This window comes from Ambystoma mexicanum, chromosome 6p (genome assembly GCF_040938575.1).
Source record: "Ambystoma mexicanum isolate Mex_15411 chromosome 6p, UKY_AmexF1_1, whole genome shotgun sequence".
Lineage (NCBI taxonomy): Eukaryota > Metazoa > Chordata > Amphibia > Caudata > Ambystomatidae > Ambystoma > Ambystoma mexicanum.
In genome coordinates this window covers 373,127,679-373,153,337 of record NC_090935.1, presented here as the reverse complement: position 1 = coordinate 373,153,337, position 25,659 = coordinate 373,127,679, and the positions used below count along the sequence as shown (strand labels likewise).

The window sequence follows — 25,659 nt, the reverse complement described above, 5'->3', positions numbered from 1 at the left end:
TACGCCTTTAATGAAACCCATTTGTCGAGCATCAATAATGTTATTTGTTCTTATCCGTCTTGTTAGTTGGCATAGAAGCAGACTTGCAAAAAAAATTCCTACCACATCCAAAAGGGCTATGGGCCGGTAGTTAGCTGGATCCGTTCGGCTGCCCTTTTTGAAGATAGGAACGATGATTCCTAATTTGCAGGTTGTTGGAACATGACCTTCCTTTATTATATTCTTAAAAAGAACATCGCAGAAGTCTGACCATTCTTCCAGGTTATTTTTGAGCATGTCGTGCGAGCCCATCCGGGCCAGCTGCCCTTGTACTCTTTTGTATGCATTTTCGAATGTCATCTCGCTCCATGGTAAGTTCCCACAAATGGCTTATGTTAAGGTTCGGGCTTGATGTTTCCTTTTTTTCTTGAATAATTTGCTGTAATGATTTATCTATTGGCTCTCATTCACCATATATGTTAGTGAAGCATTTTGGGGGCTCTCTAGGTCGTTAATGACCAGAAGCCTCTTGGATTTCTTCGATTCAGGGCTTCAAGGATTACTTCTGCATCTCGTTGTTCTAATAGCGCTCTATGCGCTTTAGTCCAGTTCTTAGGTGTTCTTCAGTTAACTTTTTTTTTCTATGTTTTGATTAGGATTAGCTGCAAGGATAATTCTTCTTAAACCTTTCCTCAGTTCCTTTTTTTTTATATGCAACTTGAGGACCAAAGTTCTGACTCTGATAAATCGTTTTGTTAAGCCATCTTTTTTTTTAGTCTTATAGATTTCGATAAAGTGTTGATATTCTATCAGGTCGTTCTTCTCTGGCCCAGACTTTTGTCTTGTATGTTCAGCTAATACCTTTATGTCACTAGTTCTTAAGCGCAGACGATTGTGGCCAGGTTCTAGGGATGTTTGCTGTTTCCATTGATCATTTGGTAGCAATTTTTTGTTGTGATCGCTTTGCGGGGTCTTTATTATCTTTTAATGTCACAATCTCTTGTGCCATTGTTTCAGTTATAAAGAAGTAGTCTAGAATTGATTTTTGAGAACATCTTTCCCAGGTCTCTACCGGGGGTATATCACCAATTGTAGCCCCATTCATCATGCTCAGGTTTCTGTCCTTCATTTCTTCGAGCCACACTTTCCTTTTATGATTCACCATATGGTTTGCTCCAATCTTCGTTGTCTTTATGAGCTGGTAATTCCAATAGCTTCATATTCAGGTCACCGCAAAAGACTATTTGTGGATCAGCGTTTTCCGTCATTACGCTATCGATGGTGTCAAGGAGTTCCTCTCCAAACTTTAGGTGGTCTCCCGCTTTAGGGTTCCAGTAGACATTTAGCAGATGTACTGCTCTTTTTTGGGGGTTTTTTGTACAGTCGGTTGCTTCTAACCTTGCATATTTATGTGTGGAGAATGATTCTGAGTCAATTTTATGCTGAATCCACATTTACCGATTCACTAGGATTAGCTGTCCTGACATTGGTCTGCCCTTGCATTGGAGAATCGCCGGGTTTATAGCCACTTCAAATCCATCGACATATGGGCATCCACGTCCCCTGGAGACATATTATATCGAACGTCTTAAGAAGTTCTGACGGAGAATTAACTAAACGAGAGAACCCTCTGGTGTTCCAGGTGGCCAGCAAAATATTGTTGGATCGCTCATGGCATTAACTTTCTGAAGTATCATTTAGTGCTTTGGCCACCCACGCCCAGCAGTTTTTTTTCTTTGATTGTGTGGTCATTCTCATCAGCTTTGCAGATTCCTGCGATCTTTCCATTTCAAATAATTCCTCTCGTTTATCAACTTGAGGCGACGAATCGCTTGTCTCACAGTCTGTTACATTGCATTGTTAATTGAGTGCTTTGATGTTGGAGTAGTCATTGGTAACGACATTACACTCTTGCTTTTGGACTCTACGTGGTTGTACGGACTCCTCTGTTTCATTATTCAGTAGAGCATTGTCAACCTCATATACTTGGAAACCTGCATCTATGAGCTGTCTTTCACGCATCATCACTGATTGTACGAGTTTCCGAGCTCCAATGTGCAGCAAGGCTCTTTGCGGTACGTATCATCCAGGATTTCGACACGTTTGATTTCTGCACTTTTTGTAGCCCTTAGTACCGGAATGAAGTGAAAGAGTTGCAATACCATGTGTCGATTTATCGGCGGATCTCCCTTTTTGTGCTCCATTAGTTGGATCAGGATTCTATACGTTTGGTTAGAGCACGGCGGATCATGGGACCAAGGACTTTGCTTATCGTTTTGCGGCCAAGCCGGTCTCCTCTTTGTTCATGTAGTTATGTCTCTCTTGCTTGGACGCTAGACCATTCTTTTTGAAGCGCCTTCGTTTTTGGTTTCGCTTGAGGCCAAGGATGCGATCAGGTGTGACTTCTTGTTAGAGAGGTGGATCCTGGTACTGTTCTGAATACTTTTCTTGCGTTTCTCTTCGATGGTTTGGAAAACTTTTTCCTTGCACTCGTTCTCCTGGTTTCACTTTGATGATTTTTTTTCAGGTGAAGGCATCAATGTTATCACACGTTTCTTAGTTTGGACACACTTCAGACATACTGTATGTGGACAAGTTCATCAGATCCTCTTGGCCGTTCACTGACCTCCACTGTGTCTTTTTTGTCCATCCCCTTCTCAACTCCTCCTTTTTTGCTCGCAGGATTAGTTTTTCTTTTATATTCTGCTGCGTACTTTTCTGCAACTTCGTTTATTATATCGGGATTGTTGAATGTTACATTCAAGGTTTTTATATTTCTGAAGAAATTAGATGAGTTGCGTGCGTTCCTGTTTTTTTGATTTGGCATATATTTTTTTTTGTTGCATTTGCCTTGTTTCACCTCTGATTCAGTCCCTTCTTTTTTTTTTTTTTGCACTTTATTTGTCGTTTGAGGTTTTTCAAAAATATCGAACCATTCCACTTCTTTTGGTTTAGAGGACTTGGCCTTTAGGCCGTGCTATTTGAAGTTCCTCCATCGCCATGGACATAGACGGAATTGCTTCGGGCATTTGAATCTCTGTTTATTCACTCACCTTGGATGGGCACTTCGTAGGTTCTGAGACCACTGACCTATTCTTCCTCCCGATTATCGCAGCTGCTTCATCGTTATGGTTGGAGGATTCTTTAGGGCTGCCTTCACCTCTTTCTCTTCAGGTACGAGATTATTTCCAGTCCCATGGATTTTAACTATATTCTGCTGAGTTTTGTGGTTCTCGATCCCGCTCCCTGTTTCTTGTTGATCGGCTCTTATTGGTTGACATGAGGTTCGACATGTGCATTCAGCATCTATTTGCGGGAGAGGAGTTAGATGTTTCTCATTCAGTGTTTGGTTTGGTTCCAGGTAAACTCTTCCATCTTGTTCTTTCTGCAGTAGATTTAATGCCTGCCTAGTCACTTCTGCCAAAAGTCTTTAATCCTCAGAATTATTTTTCAGAGATTCTTTCATCACTGATAACGAGATGTCATTCCCTCTTCTTGTCATCGCAATATGAGTCGTCATAAAGACGAGATCTGATTCGAGTTTTAATATTTTAGAGTTTAGGAGTGCTATTAGAGTCGTCTGAGCACGATAATTCTCTTTTAGGTTTTTGAATAATTTTGTTAGAGGTGCAACTGCTATTGTGGTTGCTGACATCAGAATTGGACTTAGTTCACTGATGACTTTCTCACAAATCGCTGCAGATGGTTGCTGTGATTTTGGATCTTTCAACAGTTGGAATTTAGATGCTTGATAGGTCCATTTTCTTTTATTTGGTGATCTTTACTCATTGTCTGAGGAAGAGGAAGCAGCAGCCGCTGTTCGTCGAACCAGTGGCGTTTCAGGTGCTGTCCTTGCCTCACCGGGGTTATTAGGCTTAGGCCTTTCATTCTGGCCCTGGCCCTTGAAAAGTTTTGAGAGTAGCAAAATTCACTCTCCGAACTTATTTCATGTCTGGTCCTTTTTTGTGATGTCATAATTTCGTCATTTCTTCGGTCCATTGGAGGCGTACTCGGCTCTAGGCGAGCAGAGCTCCTCACATCTTTATCCTGATGTTGCATGTTTGTTGACGGTGTCTTTGGAAACACACTTGGCGTTTTTTTATTTAGCACTGGTGAGTACGTCATCTTGGCATTCAAGGCTGCTAGGTCTTTGAGGACCTGGTCTGCAATTGCTATTGAATTGCATCGGATGGTATTCTGATTGTGATTTAAAGTCTCTTGTATCCTGTGGTTGCCTGACGGTTCCCTTGCTTCTTCCCACCTCACTTCATTGAGTGGGCTAGATGGAAAGTCTGTTTGTGCTGTCTGAGGTTGTAGTTGCAATGGAATCGTGCTCCTCTTGATTCTACTGCTGGGAATTGCAAGACTTGCTATGCAACCATCGGCTGTCTTTTTTTGTGGCGTCTGTCTTGCGACTATCTTCCACGCCATTATTTTTAATGTCGGAATGGTCGTGATACTCCGACCACTCAAAAAAGACTGCATTCGATGTGCTGAGCATGTATTTATCCTTGGCTCAACCACCTCGAGCCTAGTAGGATAGGCGCCGGGTTTTTCTCTTCTAATCTGCCTCATCTCTGTCCCGTTGAAGTCCTCAATTTGAGCCGTGGACTTGTTGACATTAGGCACAGAGTGAACCAGAGCGTGGCGTTCGCGTTTGCGTTCTTATTTCGAACAGGGGAAATTTAATTTGCAGTCCAACATCAGCGGACCCCGCAGAATGAATATGGTCGCTGCTAATTGCTTGCTGCTGGGCATTTCTTTTTGCAAACGGCACGGCTAGCGCTTGATCAGAAGTGCTGGTTCCACTCTTGCTGCGGGTAGAGTCAGGGAACAGGGTGTCGGATGACGGCAATACATGGTGGCCAGCCGCCGCTCGCCACCATGTAGTAATGTTCACCCTGGCTTTATCCGACTCAGGACCACCCTGTAACCCGTTCCTCACTCTCCACTGTAATTATCTTGTACCCTGCTCTCTGTATACTGTATTCTTGTATGTAATTACTCAGAGCCTGGACTAATGTATGCTCTTACTGGTGTATTAAGGTGTTTGTGTAACGATATGTAACTTTGCTGTGCACATGATTATGCGCCCAGCTACCTGAGGGTTCGGACGCGCTTTATAAATAAACTAAACTAAATAGACACTCCAGTGTGGGTTGTTCAGTCAGTCTTGAGCAATGTTAATGAACCCAGCACCCGCGCCCACACCCGCCTCCTCCCGCTTCGGCCCAATGTCACTTACTTCTTGGGTCGGATTCTCGGACTGCACCGCAATTGATGTAGGGGCTGCAGCTGCTGCTTTATTTGTGTGAATCATTCCGGCGGCCGACTCTTCACCTCGCAATCCAAGTCCTAGGCCCGTTTTAGGAACGGACGTTGCTGTTCTTAACACGCGTTTGACCTGGACGGGTGTAGATGGAAGACCTGTGCTTAAGCTCATGTTAGCTTTGCGCCCACCACAGCCACAGCCCACAGGAAACACAGGCAACACACTCCTGCCACACTCCGCATCGAGCAGGTTGTTTTAAGGAAAAGGCTCCACCTTTTGGAATAGAGGTGAAAAAAAAAATACTGCAAGTCAGTCCCAGAATACCAAAGCTCCTCACAGGCAACCCACTCCTGCTACACTCCGCCTGGGTGTTTTCTTAGCTATAGTACTGAAAATCCAAGTGACTGACCGTACTGGTCCTATTGGGCAAATCCATCATGGGTGTGCTTCCTACAGTGGAAATAATGGCATATATTGTGGTAGTTACATCCTGAAAACGTGATGTAAAATGCTAATTTCTACTGTTGCTCTGTCATATATTGGATTTATTTCCCCTTTGTTAACCTACATAACCAAGTGTGAATTGTGTGTTTTTACCCAATTTCTCGCTTCATGTACTGAAACTGCATTTTTACCAATTACTTAAAACAACTAGCACCAGGCCCTATATGATATCCATTAAAATTATTAATATCAATCAACATTCGGACCTTATTTTAATTACTCGCTATACCCTTTTCCTCCCAATCACACCAGGCACACTTTGCCATTTGAACTATAGGTTTAGCCATCCCAACCTGTACCTAACAGTTTAATCTTCACGACCTTTTATTGACATCAGTGACTTATCCACATGCTGCATTACCGTACATATCTTCTCTTCCATCCTTTTGTTTCACCTGCACACGTTCCGGCTTTTAATACTTAAACCACAACAAGCCAAACCACAACAAGCCTAATTTGAAATGATTCAGGCATCAATGACATACAATGTCACTTGCATTGTAGAAGACATAATAAACATTGTATAAAAATATTGTTGTCATGACCACAACTATTTTTTTGTGATTGACCAAGTTTTGCGTTTCACAAGCTAAAACATTATCAAATATTAAAATGCACTACAACACAGGCACACCATACAAGTCTTCTAACAACCACTTGCCTAATCAAATAGGTGTTGATCATTGTTGAGAACACAGTAGCACAACAGGCTAGTTCATAAGACATCCTCCAATTACTAGACTGTATAAAGATATAGCTTCATCATAATTTGGCACCTTATGTGCACAATGTATGAATGAGTTAGAGCCCTACATGTTACAAAACCTTGTCATATTGTACCCCATTGTTTCCTAACATATCCCTCTTTTCCTTTTTTTTTAGGTTTGTCTCAAATCTACTTTAGATGCCTTTTTCCTCTAATTAGCACACTGGTTAACGATGCTACACCCTCTATACACGAATTACCAAAGTTTTGGAAATGCACTGGACAGTGTGTGAAAAACATATCGGCAAAATGACATTCAGTATCAAAATTGTCTTGCGTGAGCAGGGAGGTGCAGAGTCAACCATAGCTGACTTAAAATCTATTTTGAAGGTGCTGCTGCTGCTTCCTCTTGTTAATTGTGCTTGCCTCTAGATACATGTAGAGGATGTAGTGAGGCGAGGTTTGGGTGGAGGTGTAACTTGTGAAGGGAAGGCTGTGAATGCAAATGAGGGGGAAACAGATTGCTTTAATTATTATTTTGTTTTTGTACTACTGCAGCTCACCAATGTAGTAGTATCAAAGTGCGCAACCTTTGTCCTAGTTAGGGTGCATTAAGCCCCATCCAGGGACAGAAGGACCCTAGTCTGCCTTGACCAGAAAATTGTGTAATAGAAGACAGAGATAGAAGTAAAGAAATGGGCCAGCGCATGAGAAGGCATTGAATGCCGAATTTCTAGTCCTGATCTTTTCTGTTCATGTTGGCTAACAAGCTTGTTTCTTCTTTTATAGATTGTCCCACTGTTTCCGGACTGTCTGATATGGATTATCCTTTGCAGGGCCCGGGTTTACTGGCCATCCCCAATCTCCCAGAAATCAGTGCCATCCGCAGAGTCCCGCTCCCTCCGGAACTGGTGGAGCAGTTTGGACGTATCCTTTCTTCACTGAAAACAATAGTCTTTAGAAAATATCGTCTCAGACACTTCAGACTCAAATTGTTTCTTTCAGCTTTTGATATGGTTCTTGTTCCTCCTTTTTGGATTGTTACTCTGTCCAATACTTGTGTACCTGCTCCCCTGCACAGGTGCCGCTCTGTCTGAGCCTTAGATGGTTGCAAGTAAGCTTGTGTTCTTTAATATGCAATGGCATGGGAAAGAGAAGTTCCTGTTAGTGAGCCACGTAGATCCTTTTGACACTGTCTCACCATAGACCTCTAGCACTAGGCCCCACTGATTTTTGTTTCCTTACCTGGTTTATTCATCTTTGTTGATGAGCCCTCAACTCATTTGTGATCTCAGACACGTGAACACTGAATGTGCCACCGAGGCTAAGTACATTGCTTTTTCTGTGGGATTTCCATCTTGTTTGTTCTCCATTGGCTGGCACCAGCTTTTAGTGATTCTGGTAAAATACAGCCCTTTATACCCAACAAGTGTTGGTACCTGAAACAGCCATGTAAAGTAATCACTCCCAAGTCCGATGACCAGACCTTGTTCCTGTGTGAGAGTGAATTTGCTATACATGTTGCTGAATATGGTCAACTACTCCCTTCCTCTGAGAGAGAGGGCTACACTTGGAAAGAACAGATGTGGCCATTTTGAAAATGGTGTAGGGATTCAACCCAGAATACATGCCTGATGGAAAGCACTGGAAAAATCCAGAGAGAATGGATGCCAGAATGTTCTATTAGATGCAACCAGGGTTCCAGATAATATACTGAAGTATGTTATACTGTGGTTTTGAACCTAGGGAGTCGAAATAAATTCTACCTGAGTGTTTTAAGACTCGTAGAAATAGATTTTCTCCAGCATTGGATCTTTCATGGATTCACATGCTTAGAATATTCCCCGTCGTCAGACTGGGACCCCTCGGTACACATATATAGCCTTTTTCTATAGGAAAACATCCGACACTTGTGTGTCCTATCTACGTCCTTTTAGGACCCGCCTACGCATGCTTCGTACGCCGTCCCAGTATAAGGGGCCCGCCCCCGCGGCTCCCCTTCAGATTTCAACCGTCTCCAAAGTAGTGGGATCTCCTTGCATCGTTTTACTATTTTGTACAAGGTTGTGTACTGTAGTTCGAGAGAACTTTTCCTCCATGTCAGGAAAAGCGCTGTTCCGTCCATGCGCGACTTGCGGATTGAAAAAAGTTTACGAGGGGGACGGACATATGGATTGTATATACAGCCTCCACCCTCCTCATTCGGCGGATAACTGCGACATATGCAAAGGGTTTTCTCAAAAGACCGAAACCGACGGCTGGTGGCATGGCTGAATGATGGAGCGGGGGGATAACCCCCTTCGGAGGTAGGCTCCACACAATCGGCGAAAACATCACACCGCGCTGCCTCGTCGGAACCACCGGCGAAGAAATCTCGACCGACGGAAAAAGAATCTTCTCGGAGTCATTCAGCTAGGGAATCCTCGTCGAAAAAATCGTCATCTTCATCAAAAAAGTATGACAAGGAAAGGCCGAAATCCTCCTCGGGCGATCACCATAGATCGACCTCGAGTCGAGAGTCGAGTAAAGGCAGGCCAAGTGTGGAAAAGGCGGGACCGCCAAAACCACCTGCTAAGTCACTGTCGACGGCGGTCTAGTCATCGGCCTCCACCCTGCCACGGACGCATGCGGTATCCACCGTCCCACCGATAACGACTGCAACGGTGGCCTCGTCAACGGAGGTTCTACAGGAACCCTGGAGGCCTGAAGTTTTTGATCCGATCCCCCCGGATACTTTATTGCAAGAACAGGCTGTGTCGCTGTCCTCGGGGGAGGACGAGAGCGGGAGAATAGCTGGCCCGGCAGACCTCGGGCTACGAGTGGTGGACAAGTCGTCGACGAGGGGATCCGGTATACCGGTATCTGCCCCTCTTCTCAATCTGTTTTGTCGTTGGAAATTCTGTCCACGCTTCAGTCTTTGGTACAGTCGTTGGACCAGAGACTACCTCAGGTAAACCTGCCACAGTCACCCGTCGACGAGCCGGGCCCGTCCCGTCCACCGATGCACTTATGCACGCCAATCTCAGCACTGGCACCCCAAGAGGAAGGTGAGCTGCCAGAGTCGGAGTCTGACAGGGGAGCCATGTCGGATATCTCTTCATCCCCCTCCAGGGATCCAACCTGGGAGTCAGAGGTGGAGTTAGAAACCCCAAGAAGCCCAGCACACCCGTCCCCTCCGGACGACATTGCATCATTCCATTCTATGATGGAGAAGGCGTGTATGGAATTTGGTTTGTCCCAGGAAGAACAGAAAAAGGACTGTTTTTTGTTCGACCACATGGGTAAGAGAAGGTCTGTGTTCTCAATACCAATCCTAGATCACGTGTGGAAGGAGGGGTTGCAGACAATGCGCCACCCTTTTTCGGAGCCAGCAGTGAAAGGACGCCTCGAGAAAAAGTTTAAGGCTCCAGAGTCTACCCCCAAGTGTTTATCCTCCCAACCAATGCCAGAATCGGTGGTGTCGGCGACAGCGGCGAAGGCCCAGCACAAGTGCATGACTCCGCCTGAAAACGAAGCAAGACGCCAGGATGCCTTTGGCAAAAAAGTGCTATCCGTGGGAGCAACCACAGTAAAGGCCGCAAACTCTCTGGCTATTGTAGCCAGATACGACAGAGAGTGGCACAGGCTAGCGCCGTTACTGGATCATCTTCCGGAAGAGCATAGGAAGGCAGCGATGTTACTTGTCCGAGAGGGTGAGGAAGCCTCCAATCACGCAATAAAAATCGCGGTGGACCTCGCTGAGTCAGGCTTCAAGCAAGTCAATAATGGGGTCGTATTACGACGACAGTCATGGCTCAAGTGTACCTACTTCAGACCAGAGGTACAATACAAAGTATTAGATATGCCTTTTGAGGGAGACCTTCTATTCGGAGAGAAGGTAGACGAGGCCCTAAAGGGAATGAAAGAGGACTCGGACGCTACAAGTCTTTTCGTCCCTTTAGAGGGGCTTCAGGTAATTCCAGATTCTCTGCGTCTGGAGACAGATCCTTCGGCAGGTCGGCTTACCCCTCCCAGGGATACAGGCATGCTTCCCAAACGGCAAACCGACGCCGGAACTTCCAGACGTCCAGGAAGAGACCATCCTATCCGTCGTCGTCAAGAGAGACAAACAAAATAAAGATCAGCAGTGACAGTCAACACACCGTTCTGGGGGTAAGTGTGTCCGCATATATCGACGAATGGGAACGAATAACGACAGATCAATGGGTGCTGGACACTGTAAGGAACGGGCACTCTCTACAATTCAAGCACAGCCCTCTGCACATTCCACCTGCGTTCACCGCTCATTCCCATATGAGGATACTGCAACAAGAGGTAACACTCATGTTAGCAAAGGGCGTGATAGAATTGGTTCCAACATCACAGAGAGGTCAAGGAGTCTACTCAAGATATTTCGTCGTAAAAAAGCCGAACGGCAAATGGCGTCCCATTTTAGACTTAAGCGATCTCAACAAGTCTTTAAAGAGCCTAAAATTCAAAATGCTCACGCTGCAGGAAGTGATCCGCGCCGTTCAAGAAGGGGATTTTCTAGCGTCCCTGGATTTACAGGACGCGTACTTCCATATTCCAATGTGTCGGAAACACAGGAAATTCCTGAGATTTGTAATAGGGCGGACTCACTACCAGTTCACGGTTCTTCCCTTTGGGCTCAAGACCTCCCCCAGAACGTTCACAAAATGCCTGGCCCCAGTAGCGGCCTGGCTAAGGAAGCAAGGTCACCACGTATACCCATACCTCGACGACTGGCTGGTAAGGGGATCCTCCCCAGCGTCGACCAACACAAGTTTGCAAGCCACCATGCAGCTTCTGCAACAGCTGGGATTTGCCATAACCTTCGAGAAATCCTCTCTGCGGCCATCGAGAACGTTGGTGTTCCTGGGGGCACAGTTCGAGACCCAGTTGGGGCTAGTGAAGCCTTCTCTCGACAGAACCTCAAAACTCAATCAGCTGGCGAGCCGACTACGACAAACCACCAGGCTCTCAGTGAGGAAATACGTTTCGGTCCTAGGGGCCATGGCATCCTGCATCCATCTGGTGGCAAACTGTCGCCTATTCATGAGGCCAGTCCAGGAATTCCTCGCGGACCGATGGACGCAGGCCCAAGGATCGTGGTCAGACAAGATAACCATCGACGACGACAAGCTGCTTCGGACCCTTCAGTGGTGACAGAGTTCCCACAATCTGAACAACGGTGTACCACTACAGGAACCGGAGTTTCAGCGAACCATAGTCACGGATGCGTCCCTTACCAGATGGGGAGCTCACATGGGTACTCTTCAAACGCAAGGTCGCTGGTCTCCAACGGAGTCACTCCTACACATAAACGTGTTAGAGCTCAGAGCAGTACGATGGGCCTTGAAGGCATTCCTACCACACATCAAGGGATCGCGAGTATGAGTACTGACCGACAATACGACGGCCATGTTTTATTTGAGAAAACAAGGAGGGACGCGATCAAGAACGCTTTCCATAGAGGCCCAGAGAACATGGCATTGGGCATTGAAGCACAGGATTTCCATCGTGGCTCACCATCTCCCGGGAGTGTGGAATTCGCAAGCAGATTCCCTCAGCAGAAGCATGGCCCAGATACACGAATGGGAAATGGACACACTTCAGCTGATGAAAGTGTTCGAGAGATGGGGTCACCCCCCTCTGGACGCTTTCGCAACCAAGGACAACAAGAAATGCGAGCAATTCGCAAGCAGATGGCCTCAGGAGGGTTCCATGGGGGAGGCATTCTCCTTCCCATGGACGGACATGTTCCTTTATGCTTTTCCTCCGTTCCCCCTCATACGGAGGACAGTACAGTGGATACGCAGATACAGTTGCCGGGTAATTCTAGTGGCACCGTATTGGCCGCGGCAACCGTGGTTCTCCGACCTGCTTCACCTGTCGCTGGAACATCCAATAGCGTTTCCGAGAGTCCCGAACCTACTATCCCGGGACAAAGGCACAGTGTGGCATCACGACCCAGACAGTCTCGACCTTGCAGCCTGGCTCCTGACTTTTCGGAGTTCGGTGCTTTAGATGTTTCGGAGGATTGTCAAAAAATTCTGCAGGCGGCTTGAGCCCCTTCTACCAACAAATCTTACACCTATAAGTGGAGGAGGTTCTGTGAATGGTGTCGAGGACAGCCAGGCCTACAACCGTTGACGGTGACGCCGGAACAAGTTCTACCTAACTTGCTTCTCTTGGCGGAGAGTGGTTTATCCTTCACATCGATAAAGGTGCACCTGGCGGCCATCTCGAGGTTCATGAGGAAGAGACAGTCGTCTACTCTATTCAGCGACAGACTGGTGAAACACTTCATGAGGGGTTTATTTCGAACTTTTCCCCCGGTGAAACGTTTCCCTCCAACTTGGAGTCTCAACACAGTGTTAGCAGGCTTAATGAAACCGCCCTTTGAGCCTATGGCCACGTCGTACATGAAATTCATGTCGTGGAAGTTGGCATTCTTGATTGCTATCACATCAGCTAGGAGAATCTCGGAACTGCAAGCGCTGGTCGTAGACCCGCCATACTTGAGATTCTTTTAAGGACAAGGTGGTCCTGGCAACTAATCCCACGTTCGTCCCAAAAGTTCCGACAGTGTATCACAAACACTCGTCCATTGTTCTCCCTACTTTCTTCGCGACCCCATCATCGGCAGCAGAAAAAGCTCTTCATACCTTGGACGTTAAGAGGGCTCTGAAATTTTACCTACATCGTACACAGGAACTCAGGTCTACTCGACAATTGTTCATCGCATATGGTCCGTCGACGAGGGGAAAAGCAATCGCTAAACAAGGATTGGCTCGATGGGTCTCATCAACTATTGCGTTTTGCCACTCCAAGGCCGGAAGGCCGCTGCAAGGGCATCCTAGAGCCCATTCTACAAGAGCAACGTCCTCCTCAGCAGCATTATGGGCAGGAATTCCGCTGACAGACATATGCCAGGCTGCGGCATGGTCAGTCCCCCACACGTTTACCCGCCACTACTGCCTTGCCAGGCAGCATGCGGACGAGGTGCAGATGGGAAGAGCTGTCCTGTGCCATCTGTTTCAGTAAGGTAAGCTCCACGCTGTGGAGAGTCGGTTTTTCTACCTTTTGATGACAGTATACTTTATGTGGATAAGGTTATATGAGTTAACTTATTCCTGCTGTACATATGCATTGTGTATTATGGTGAGGGTATATTACATTACATTCTCACCGCCGTTTCAGATGTTACTGCTATACATTCTATTCTAAGCATGTGAACCCATGAAAGATCCAATGCTGGAGAAGGGAATAGTTTCTTACCTGTAACTCCATTTCTCCAGCATTGGCATCTTTCATGGATTCACATGCGCCCGCCAACCTCCCCGGAATGCAATGTATATGCTTGATAAATTTAACCCTTCCTACTTTGGAGGGGCCGAAATCTGAAGGGGAGCCGCGAGGGGCGGGCCTCTTATACTGGGACGGCCTACGGAGCATGCGTAGGCGGGTCCTAAAAGGACGTAGATAGGACACACAAGTGTCGGAAGTTTTCCTTTAGGAAAAGGCTATATATGTGTACCGAGGGGTCCCAGTCTGACGACGGGAAATATTCTAAGCATGTGAATCCATGAAAGATGCCAATGCTGGAGAAATGGAGTTACAGTTAAGAAACGATTCCCTTCCTCGCAAAAGGATAATCTTTTTTTACAGTTTTTTTTTTTATTCCACACTTCTTCTGTGCAAAAGAATCTGGAAGTAATATTATTTAAGCCTCTTCTTGAGACTCTGCTTACCAATGATACAAACCTATTTGTGGAGTAGTGTAAGTGGAAGAAGGTGTCTGGCTCCTGAGCCCGTTTCCCATATTTAGTTTGGATTTATTTTTACTCCCCATTTAGTGTTGGCTATTGGGTGGCGCTGAAAGCGCTACCTTAAGTCAAAACTATTGTCATTAACATGGGGCCTTTGAATGAGGGTCTCTAATGCTTTTCAGTGCAGATGATGTATGGAGATGGATTTTAAAGTACTGAATTTGTTTGCCATTCTTTTTCTCCAGAGTCGCCATCTTGAAACGTAGTTGTTTACAGTTTTATGTTGGTATATCACAAAATAATGTTACGTTTTGATAAATGTTATGTATAAGATTGTACTGTTTTTAGCATCATTTTTGAAAATCCTTGCTATCACATGTAATAGCCTTTTTTTATTCTGTTCTTTCTCGCCTTTTTTTTTTTTTTTTTTGCCCTACACACTGTACATTCATTCTTAATACCCAACTGTTTCCCTACACCTTGGATTCCTGCTAAATGGTGGATGGGCCCTCCCCATAGATTGCTTCTGCATACCAGCTTGTGCAGAAAACGGCACGCAAGATAATTAAATGTTATAAACGCTGCTATGCCTGAGATGCAGTGCAGACTGTGGGACCAAATCATTTTTGCATAATCGCACGGTGGGATGTTATGTCCAGCTATTGCACACCCATCTATAGAGGCATTGAGGACGAGAGGGCTCCTGCCCCCTTCAAGGAGGCACAAGTATAACCGTGCCCTGGCCCGCTCATTTCAGGAGTTCGCGGGCGGAAGTCCGCAAAATAGGAAAGTAAGCCTGCAGAAATAAGGGCGGACGGCAAAGCCTGCGAAAAAGGGCTGCTGGCCCGTAAAAAAGACAAAAGAAGGGGCAGGGCGGACAGCCGGGGTCTTTCATCCTCTGGGGGAGTTGAGTAAGGAGGGATGCAAGCAAAGGACAGAATTGGTTTCCTGCTTCGTGCTACTGTCAGTTTGTAAGAACCAAAGAGCGAATAAAGTTCCCCAAAGCCCTACATCGGAAAGGCGTGTGCCTAGGAATGGGAATGGACATGTAGGCAACAACCGTTGCAGTCACAGGGCGCTGTGTAAGTGACCTGGGGGACTGTAAAGAAGAAAATGAGCTTGGTAAGAATCGGGAGGGATCTTTGCTCCTCCCAGGATCGGCGCACCTTTGAGGCCCAGCGGTGAGGGTGCATGAGTAGTAAGAGAGTTCAGCTTCCCTGTCATAAACGGCACTCCTCCAGCCCATGATCTCCTAGAAGGGCAGGCGGATCAAGGACATTTGCGGTTGGGGGAGCTTTGGCCTAACAAATAAAGTGGAGTTGGTTGGAAGTAAGCGGGGGAAGCAAGGGATCGTGGATTTAGTTGGCTGGTCGCCGCACAAGAAGAGCTATTTTAGTTTTGCTGTGATGACAATCGTGTAGTAAATATGAAATGAATGATTGATGTGATAAACTAGCATTCTTTTATGCCACAGACACAACGGGCTATGATAAGTTATGTATTGCATGGTATAGAAGTTGCAGTGTTGAAGGCTTGCAACATGTCTTATGGTCCAGTAAATGGACAGGTGCTCGGATTATGTAAACCTATGTGGTTTTCCACACCTTCCCACCCATCCCCGCCCAAAACCACACCCCAAATGGTCTCTTTGAACTGCATTCTTTAACCCATATATCCCATCACTTTGGCTACGTGTGCAGATATTCTTTAAGGTGCCATGTTAGCTATCACTTATCCATACCTCTTTGTTCTCTGGCTTTATAAGCCTCCCCATGTGCTTCTCCCCGTTCGTTATTTTGCCTCCCAAACACTGATAATGTCTTTCTCACTAACACTAATAGGGTCATCCCAACAGCCCAAAATGGCCTTTCATTGTGTGTGTTCATCTAGCAATGATCACAACTATGTCACTGAGCAAATGGGATCCTCCGTAGCTCCCTGCAGAGTTTTCTCGTCTGCAGTATCTTTCTCTGACGTGCTAAACATAATACCAAGCGTATTGATTCGTATCTCTATATTGCCGACCATTATTTTCTAGGTCATCTTAGTCTGTCGTCCTGGCTGCGATCAGCTGTTATGTTGCAACTTCTCAGTTTTTGTATCTGAACTTTAACAGACTTTTTTTTAATATACATATATTTAAACAGTTGTGGTATACAACGTTGTAAGTTTGGTGGCACATATTAGCATATTTGACATTTAGTAATTGGGTGGGGGTTGTCGATCTGTGGAAGTTTTCAATAAGTGTCTTGTTGTCAATGTTTTTGGGTTGGGTAGTTCTGTTCATAGTCCAGGACCAGTGTCCATATGTTAGTAAAGTGGTGGAGTGCCCCTTCTTTAATTGCTGTAGCCTTTTCTGCTGCTGGGATGTCCGCACCCACCAAAGTTGTAGCAGCGGGGCCTCCTGTGATTTCCATCTGCGTGCGAGTGTGCTGATTAGCTTTGCTCTCCCACCAGTTCTGGGGTAGATCTCTGGGAGAGTGGTCCCTAGCAGTATGAATTCTGTATCTAACGGTAGGGATGTTTGGGTGATGGGCTCAATAACTTTAGTCACTGCTACCCAGAAGGCTTGCGCCACGGGACAGTCCCACTACATGTGAAAGTAGGAGCCAGGGACACCACATTTCCTCCAGCAGGCGGGGTCCAGTGAATTTTCAAGTGGTGAAGGCTTATCAGGGGGAAGTAGCATCAGTATAGTAATTGTAGGGCACATTTTCTGTTGGTAATACATCTGGATGCGGTTTTATTCCTTGTCCAGATGTCCAGCCATGTTTGGTTTTCTATGGGGTTTCCTATATTGGCTTCCCAAAGGGCCATGTATTTGGGGTGGATGGATAACCGATCTTCTTGGTGGAGCTTGTACCATCTCAAAGTGTCTCCTCCCTGCTGGCCTGTCTGCAGTGTCAGTTCCAGGGCGTTAAGCTCACATGTGGCCCCTCGTTTGGTGGCTGGGTGCGAAATCCAGTGGTGAATTTGTGTGTAAGGAAACCTGTCCGACTCTAGCAGGGAGAATCTAACTTTACTTTTTTATTTTTATTTGTTTATTTATAACTCAACACACAGGAGCATATACTTTCACAGTACTTATAGCTTCTCAAAACATATAAGGCACAAGTCCCTCGGTGGGCACTGTTACCAGGCCTAATCGGCCTGGTCCGGGGGCGGGGACGGATTGTCCATAGATTGAAGGGCTCTCGCAATCAGGCGCAGCTTATATGTCAGGGCCGGGAAGTTCTGATCATAGTCCAGCACCGGTGTCCAAATGTCCATAAATCGGTGGAGCAGTCCTGCTTTATTTAGCTGCTGTGACCTTCTCAGCGATCAGAATGTCCTAGAGTTTGACCCAGCAGAGGGTCATCAAGGGTCCATCCACGGATTTCCAAGTGCAGGCCACCTTGATTTTGGCTGCCAGCAAGAACTGGGATACTAGGGCCGCTCTCCTCCCTGATCTCGGGTATACGTCTGGTAGCGGGATCCCCAGGAGGACTTGCTCAGGTGTGAGCGGAATGGCCACCTGGGTGACGTCCTCTATAGTGGCTAGGCAGTGAGTCCAGAACTCCTTTACTCTGGGGCAGGTCCACCACATATGAAAGTATGATCCTGGAAGGCCGCAGAGACGCCAGCAGTGAGGGTCCAGGGCCCGTTGGAAGTGATGGAGGCGGAGGGGGGGGGGGTAATTGATTGATTTATTAATATATAATGCTTTATACCAAGGCGCTAAATACCACCGCAGGAGCAGTTTATGGGCACACTCCCGGTTGGTAATGCAGTGGGCTGCTGTGCGCGTTCTGGACCAGATGTCCACCCACGCGTGGTCTTCTATGGCGTGCCCGAGGTCCGTCTCCCATTGAGACAAAGAAAAGGGCCTGTAACGAAAGGGGTCATCTTGTAGCGGCTTATAGAGGGTATAGATCTTTCCCCGGGCCGGCACGTCGCTCACTGTTAGCTCTAGGTGAGTAAGGGGTCTTGTGGCCGCAGTCCAGGTCTGGGGGTGGGAGCACCAGTGCCTGAGTTGGGCGTAGGAGTATCTCTGTCTCTGCCAGCTGGAATGCCGATTTACAGCGCTCAAAGGTTAGGGGGGGGGGGATTCCCCATTGAAGAGGTGAGCCAGGGTTTCAAGGCCTCACGCGACCCAGTTCTTAAAGTTACTTGGATGGGCTCTGGGGGAGAACGCTGGATTGAGGAAGATTGGAGAGAGTGCACTCAGGTCTCCAGGGATGCCACAATGTCTGCGGGCCCATTCCCAAGCCTTTATTGATTGTTTTGTGGCCGTCGGTACTCCCGGCCAGCTCCGGCGTAAGGCGGTGGGAAGAAACGGGAAGAAGCAGCGGGGGAGAGGGAGGCAGGATTTCTCAATGTCCACCCATTTCGGGTGCCATATGGCGAGCCCCCCATGCCTGAAGGTGGGCCAGCTGCGCTGCAATTTGGTATTTTTCGGAGGTCGGGCACCCCCCAATCCACTGAGTCACGTGCTGGCCATCATCGAGCTTCGCGGGATGCATGCTTTCTTCCCCTTCCAGATGAAGGCGACCATCTTCCTTTGGAGCTGCTGTAGAGGGGGGAAGCAGAATTAGGGCTGGGAGGGAGGCGCCGGCATAGAGGAAGCGGGGGAGAAGGTTCATTGTACATGTCGTGATGCGGCCCAACAGGGAGATTTCTTGTGATTGCCAGCGGGCCAAGTCTTTCTCCAGTTCCTCGAAGAGCAGCGGAAATTTAGCCTGATAGACTTTTGTTGGGTGTGAGGGAATCTGGACCCCCAGGTATGGGATCGAGTGGGTGCTCCATTGGAACGGGCCTCATTCGTACGGCCGGGGTCAGGCCCACTCAGAGTGCCGCTGACTTTTGAAAATTAATGGCAAACCCTGATGCCCTCCCGAAGTCATGGATTTCAGTCAGGGCCGCCCTCATGGAGCTTTCAATGTTCGTGATGGTCAACAGGACGTCGTCTGCATAGAGGGCCACTTTTTTGTTCGGAGCCGATCTTCGGCCCACTGATCCGGGGGTTTTTGCGAACTCGTAGAGCTAGCGGCTCCATAGCCAGAGCAAAGAGCAGCGGGGATAATGGGCATTCCTGCCTCGCCCCGCATGTGAGATGGATTGGATCCGATAGGCGGCCGTTGACCCTCAGCCTAGTCTTAGGGGCTTGGTAGTTCGCAAAAAACATTTTCCCGAAGGTCAGACCAAAGCTAAAGGCCTCTAGAGTAAGGCCAGTTGTTGGGATTCCCGATTGGCGATCTCTATTAGGTCCAGTGCTCTGCGGATGTTATCTTTCGTCGACCTGTGGCTTATAAACCCTGTTTGGTCTGGGTCTATGATGCTTGGAAGAATAGGTGCAAGACGGTTGGCCAGGATCTTAGAGTATATATTGGCATCCAGATTCAACAAAGAGATGGGTCTATACAAACTGATTTCTTGAGGGTCCTTTGCAGGCTTGAGGGTGAGGACGGTGATGGATTCTTGCATCGTTGGAGTGACTGTTCCAGTGGCCGCAAATGAGTTGAAGAGGCGAGCCGGGGGGGCGGGGGGGGGCACCAGTTGGGGCCAGTTGGGGCCGGAAGAGTTTGTAGAAGCGGGTGGAAAATCCGTCCGGACCTGGGGCTCTAGATTTCAAGCTTTTGATGGCAGCCTCCACTTCCTCGGATGTAATAGCCGCTTCAAGATCTTCCCTGGCCGTCGAGATCAGATGCGGGAGGGCCGCCTCTTGGATGTATGCACGCTGCTCGGCCGGGTCCCTCGGGGCTACCGTGATTAACTCTGAGCGGTGAGCGGCCGCCAGGCGTAATTTTTCGTGGTCCGCGTAGTGGATCGCCCCCCTGCGGGTCGCGGAGGCTCAAGATGGAGTTCCTGCCCTTCTCCCTGGCCAGCTTATTAACCAGCTGTTTGTTGGCCTTATTGTTATGAACATAATACCATTGCTTAGTTCTAGTTAATAGGTTTGTAGTGGCATCAGCGTAATGCGCTTCAAGCTTCTTCCTTGCCATTTGCAGGACCCTATAGGATTTTGGGGCCCAGCCCTCTTTTGTGGGTAGCTTCAGCTTCGCGGACCTCGGCTTCCAGGGCAGCACGGGTCACCTGCTTTCTTTTGTGGAATGCGGCGCCTTGGGCGATCAGTTCCCCTCTGAGCACTGCCTTCATGGCATCCCAGGTGTTGGCCGGGGAAGTATCCTCGTCCCGGTTTTCTGCAAAAAAGTTATTGCCCTGGCATTGAGTCTCTCACTGCCATGTTAACTTTACATTTCTTAAAGGTGAGGGCTGTGTCGTTTTCATAAGAGTTGTGAGACCTTCTGGAGCCCTTCCTGTATCCAATTCCTTAAGTTTGCCGGGTTCTGGTTGTGAAAGATTGGGGATAGGGGGCCTAATCCTTGCATGGTTCTTTTCCTTTTTATTGCCCAGTGCTAGGTTTTCAAGGTGGTTTTAGTAGATGATAGTTTCATCCAGCTCCTGCACGCTGCTTGAGTAATATGTGGCAGGGTGCTGAGAGGTGCGGGGAGCCTGGATTGTTCGATGGATAGCCATTTTGGGGGTTTTACCAGAGAGTACCAGGGAGGCATATTTGCCAATTGCGCTGCGACACAGTAGTTACGAAGATTAGGGACTTTCCTACCCATTTGGCGTCAAGACATCATCGCCCTCTTTACAATGCGTGGCTTCTTCCCTTTCCAGATAAATTGGGAGATTTGTATTTGTAATTTAGTCATGGGTTTCAGGGGGATATCCACTGGTAGGGCTGCGAAAAGGTACCAGTATCAGGGAAGCAGGTTCATTTTGCATTCTGTAATTCTTCCCATGAGTGAGATATCTTGAGTTGTCCATCTTTTTAGATCTTCTTCCAGGTCATTGAAGAAGTGGGGACGTTTGCAATGTAGAGATCTTTTGGGTTTGCTACTATATGGACCACTAGATATTTAATTGACTTGTCACTCCATTCTAGTGGGTAGGTCCTTTGGAGATAGTCTTTCCCCTGGAGTTATTCCAACCTCTAGGGCACCAGACTTTGTGTAATTAACGATGAACCCTGCCGCTTTCCCAAAGCCTTCTAATTCCTTTAGGGCCATTGGTAAGGAAGTCTGACAATTGGTGAGTGAAAGCATTACATTGATCACTTATATTGATTATTTTGTAGTGGTTGTCCTTTACTGTCAACCCTGAGAAGTGTTATTACGTATTCGTTGGGCTAGGGGTTCCATAATGAGGGCAAATATTAGCAGGGTTAGCGGGTAGCCCTGTCGTGTACCACGGGAGAGGTAAATGGGGGCTGCGAATTTCTTATTTACTCTGAGGATAGTTTTTGGGGTGTTGTAACTTGCTAGAATTATTCTACAAAATACGAATGCCCAATCTACCATATTGAATGCTTTAGTTGCATCTAGGGGTAATACAGCCAGTTTTTGCCGGTCTGACGCCGCCATTACCACTATATTTTAGTGGTATAATATGTTTGGTGCTTCTACCCATAATGACGCCTGTTTGGTCGGCCTCTATAATTTTGGGGAGAATATTTACTAATCTATTTGCTAGAATTTTTGAATAAATATTTGCATCAATATTGAGGTGGTCTGTATGATGCACATACCTTTTGGGTCCTTGCCGGGTTTCAGTAACAAAATAGTTATGGATTCTTGCATGGAGAGGGTTGTGGTCCCTGTTTCTCAAAAGGAGTAAAAGAGCTCCGCCAGGGGGCCCGTCAGAAGTGGTCTGAAGATTTTGTCGAATTTTGGGGAGAAACCATTGGGGTCTGGGACTATGGGTTTTAAGGCTTTGATTACTGAGTCCACCTCTTCTGCCGTGATCGGTAATTCCAAGGCTTCTCTGTCCTTGAGTGATATCTTGGGAAGGGAGGCTCTTGCAAAGTAGTCTTCTTGTTGAGCTTGCAAACGTCGAGAGGACGTCATGGTGTCCGTCAAATGTGCTGTGTCCAGTTGTAGCTTAGTGTCTTCTGCATATTGGGATCTGCCCTGTGCATCTTTTAGGCTAATGATCAGGTTTCTTCTTTGGGTTTTCGCCAATTTCTGCACCAGGATTTTGTAAGCTTTATTGCCTTTGACGTAATATCCTTGTTTAGTTTTTATGAGAGATTGTGCTGGTTCCTCAGCATAATAGGCTTCCAGTTTGCTCCTGTCTTTGCGTAAAGTTCGGGAGCTCTTGGGGGACCATCCTTTATGTTCCAGTTCTGCGGGGCCACTGCACTTTCCATGTGCTTTCTGATGTTCTTTTGGCTTTTTTTGTACGCCACTGCCTGAGCTATTAATCCCCCCCAGGAGCCCCTCACCTACAATAATAGCTTTCATAGCTTCTCATCTGGTGGCTAGCGATGTAAGTTCAAGAGGGTTTTCCTTTAAATGAAAATGGCTTTAGTTGGATAGTCCCTGAGTGCCATGTCACCTAACATTGGGTCATAGAGATTCCATCTGGGTTTAGGGGGTAGGGGTCTGTGTTGTGAATCCGGGCTGTGAGGATCACTGGGGAGTGGTCCGAGATTACTTTGGTTCCAATGTCCACCTCTTCTGTGTACTGCATAATCTGGGGTCCAACAGTAGGTCGATATGAGAAAAGGTACGGTGCACGTGTGAAAAAAATAAGAAGTCTTTTGTCCCTGTGTGGAGCACCCTCCAGGATTCCACTACTCCCAGGTTTCTGAATAGGTGCAGTAGGGCCAGCGCAATTTTGAAGTCTCTTGCCATTGGTTGGTGGGACCTCAATAAGGGTGCGGGACCCCATTAAAGTCCCCTCCTATGATTGCTTGCCCCTCCAGGAAGGGTAGAAGATTGGCTTCCAACTCTGCTAGGAATTCTTCTTGTTTATCGTTGGGGGCGTACACTGATACTAGAGTGTATAAGAGGCCATACAGCTTAGCTTTAATGACAATGTATCCCCAATAAGGATTGCTGTCCTCCTTTCTTGGCGCCACTCGACCATAGGTATTGTTTTGGGAAGTCTCTGCAGTGCATTTGGGGGAAGTCTGCCTCGATCAGGTGAGTTTCTTGGAGGAATACCACTGATTCCGATTAATTTAGCATATTGTGTATTCTGTAAAGAAATTGAAATTACAGAGACTCTTTTCCACATAATCATGGAATGCACTGCATTGAATGAGAAGCGCAACTTGTTTAGGGAGCTCTTCTTGTCATCCAATACCCAGATGGAACCAAAAAGAACGTTGGACACAGATTTTGCTGGGTAACAGGAAACTAGAGTATACCATTTACTTTTGCAGCAAAACAATGGAAAGAGATATAAGACTGAATTTGTAAAAATAATGAACTTGACCAGGTGATTGATTGTATGTAAATGAAAAGTTTAGAAAAAAACTATATCATGTTCATATTTTTTTTTAACAACATTAGGGTAAAATGTACTTAATGTTTCAGGTGTTGGATGCCAGTGCACCATCACCTTAACCCACATTTCTCGAATCTGAAGCAATCTCGTAGGTTTTGGAATCCACTGCCACACCTCCTACCATTGCTTCTCCAATATTGGGGTGTTCAAGACTTTTCCCCATTGATCCATATGCCCCAAATGCACATATTAAATATAATGCTCCCACCATATGACGATTGACTCAATTAGTAATAAAATACTTCTGAAATGGGCTGAGGTCCCTTGTTGTCGCCAGTTTGTTTCCTAGCGACTGCAACCAATGTCTCAACTGGGAATATCGAAACCTTTCTTTTTTGGATCTATCAAGCACCTGTTTACGCTGTTGTAATGTTTTAATTCCTGGGCCATGACCATATCTTCCATCTTCTGGCAACCTGCCTCCTCAAGTTGCCTAAAATCTCCTTGCTCTGTCCCTGGTATGAACTGGGGGTTACGAAATAGGGGTGTCAACGGGGATGGGAATGTAGTTAAACCCACCTGCCGCACAACCTCATACAATACATCCCCAATCAAAGCCAAGATTTTACTCCTACACATGTTAGCTGATCTGTCGACCTGACACCATAATACTTCCTCTAGGGGCCTACCAACTACCGCTCTATCCATCCTGAGCCATTTTTCTCGTGATTTTACCCCCACATCATTCCTGTATTAACCGCAACTGGGCAGCTTGATGGTACATTTTGAAATTTGGGAACCCCATTTGTCCACACTTTGTGCACGCCCTCAACGTCTTCAAGCAACCCTTTGGTTTTCGCCCCTTCTATATAAAACTCCCCAAAATACTATTTAAGTCCTCAAAGAATTTGAGGGACAACTACTGGCAGTGCTTGGAAATAATGTAATACCCTTGGGACCACTATAATTTTAACAACATTGATCCTACCTATCCATGATATTAACAGAGGATTACACTCTTCCAGTCACTTTTAATTGATTCTAAGAATGGGGGTTAAACCGCCTGATATAATGATTCGAGCGAATTGGTTATCTCAACTCCCAGGTATTTTAGCCCTTTCTCGGTCCTCAAATACTGACCCACATCTATGGAACGTTCTGTTGAAATATTCCCCCTTGTAAAACCATTACCTCGGATTTAGGAGTGTTCATCTTTAATCCTGCTACTTTGCCAAATTTCTCCAGTTCTGTTGATCACCTCGGGAGAGAATTTGTCAACTCTGTTGCCGTGATAATCAAGTTGTCAGCAAATGCCATTACTTTATATTCCACTCTTCCAAATTGAATGCCTCCGACATTTTTCTCCTCCCGTATCTTAGATAAGAACGGCTCCAGATGTATAGCATATAACACCGGGGATAGCGGACTTCCTTTTTTCTACCCCGAGATACCCTAATCCCTTGCGAAACATGACCATTGATGGCCAGCTGCAGGACGGGTGTCTGAAAATTTGCCTTCATCATGCTCATAAATATCGGGCCAAACGCCATCATTTCCATTGTACGGAACAGAAAGGACCACACTAAATGCTTTTTTCCCGGTGACCACCCCTGCTTTTGTTAATCTTTTCAATAAAGTGACTCACCCTGTGTATGTTATCGAAGGTTTGCCTCCCTTTAACAAAATATGATTGATCCGCATGGATTAGTTTGGGTATACATTTTTCCATTCTGACTGCTAAACATTTAGTAAATATTTTCACATCTATGTTAATGAGAGCTATGGGCCGCTATGACCCACGTTCTGTTGTATCTTTGTTAGGCTTATGGAATAGCGCTACATTTGCCATTTTCCATAGTCTGTGTGATACGTCCGGAGGTGATAGAATTGTGCAATGAGGTAATTACTGGTGTTAATGTGTCTACATATGTCTTGTAAAACAGTGCTGGATTACCATCCGGTCCTGGAGCCTTATTCAAAGGTAGTGATCTAATTGCTGCATGTTAGGCAAGATTGTATGCAGTACGCTGTGGGAGACTACACCAACCTTGTCCTTTGGTAGAAGTCTGTACTACACAGGTTGGTAGTGTGGCTGAGCAGCCAGGCTTATCTCAAAGAGTGGTCAATGTGAGCAGTAGGGGTTTTAA

The 25,659-nt window shown here is 46.5% G+C and overlaps 1 protein-coding gene across 1 annotated transcript in view; it reads left to right on the top strand.

Moving 5' to 3' along the window:
• Positions 1-25,659, top strand: part of NUP155 (nucleoporin 155) — a 1,628,423-nt gene that overhangs the window by 17,078 nt on the left and 1,585,686 nt on the right. Inside the window, exon 2 of the mRNA XM_069627148.1 lies at positions 7,251-7,388. Within this exon, the coding sequence (XP_069483249.1) occupies positions 7,251-7,388 (138 nt within the window). The remainder of the gene's footprint in view (positions 1-7,250; positions 7,389-25,659) is intronic.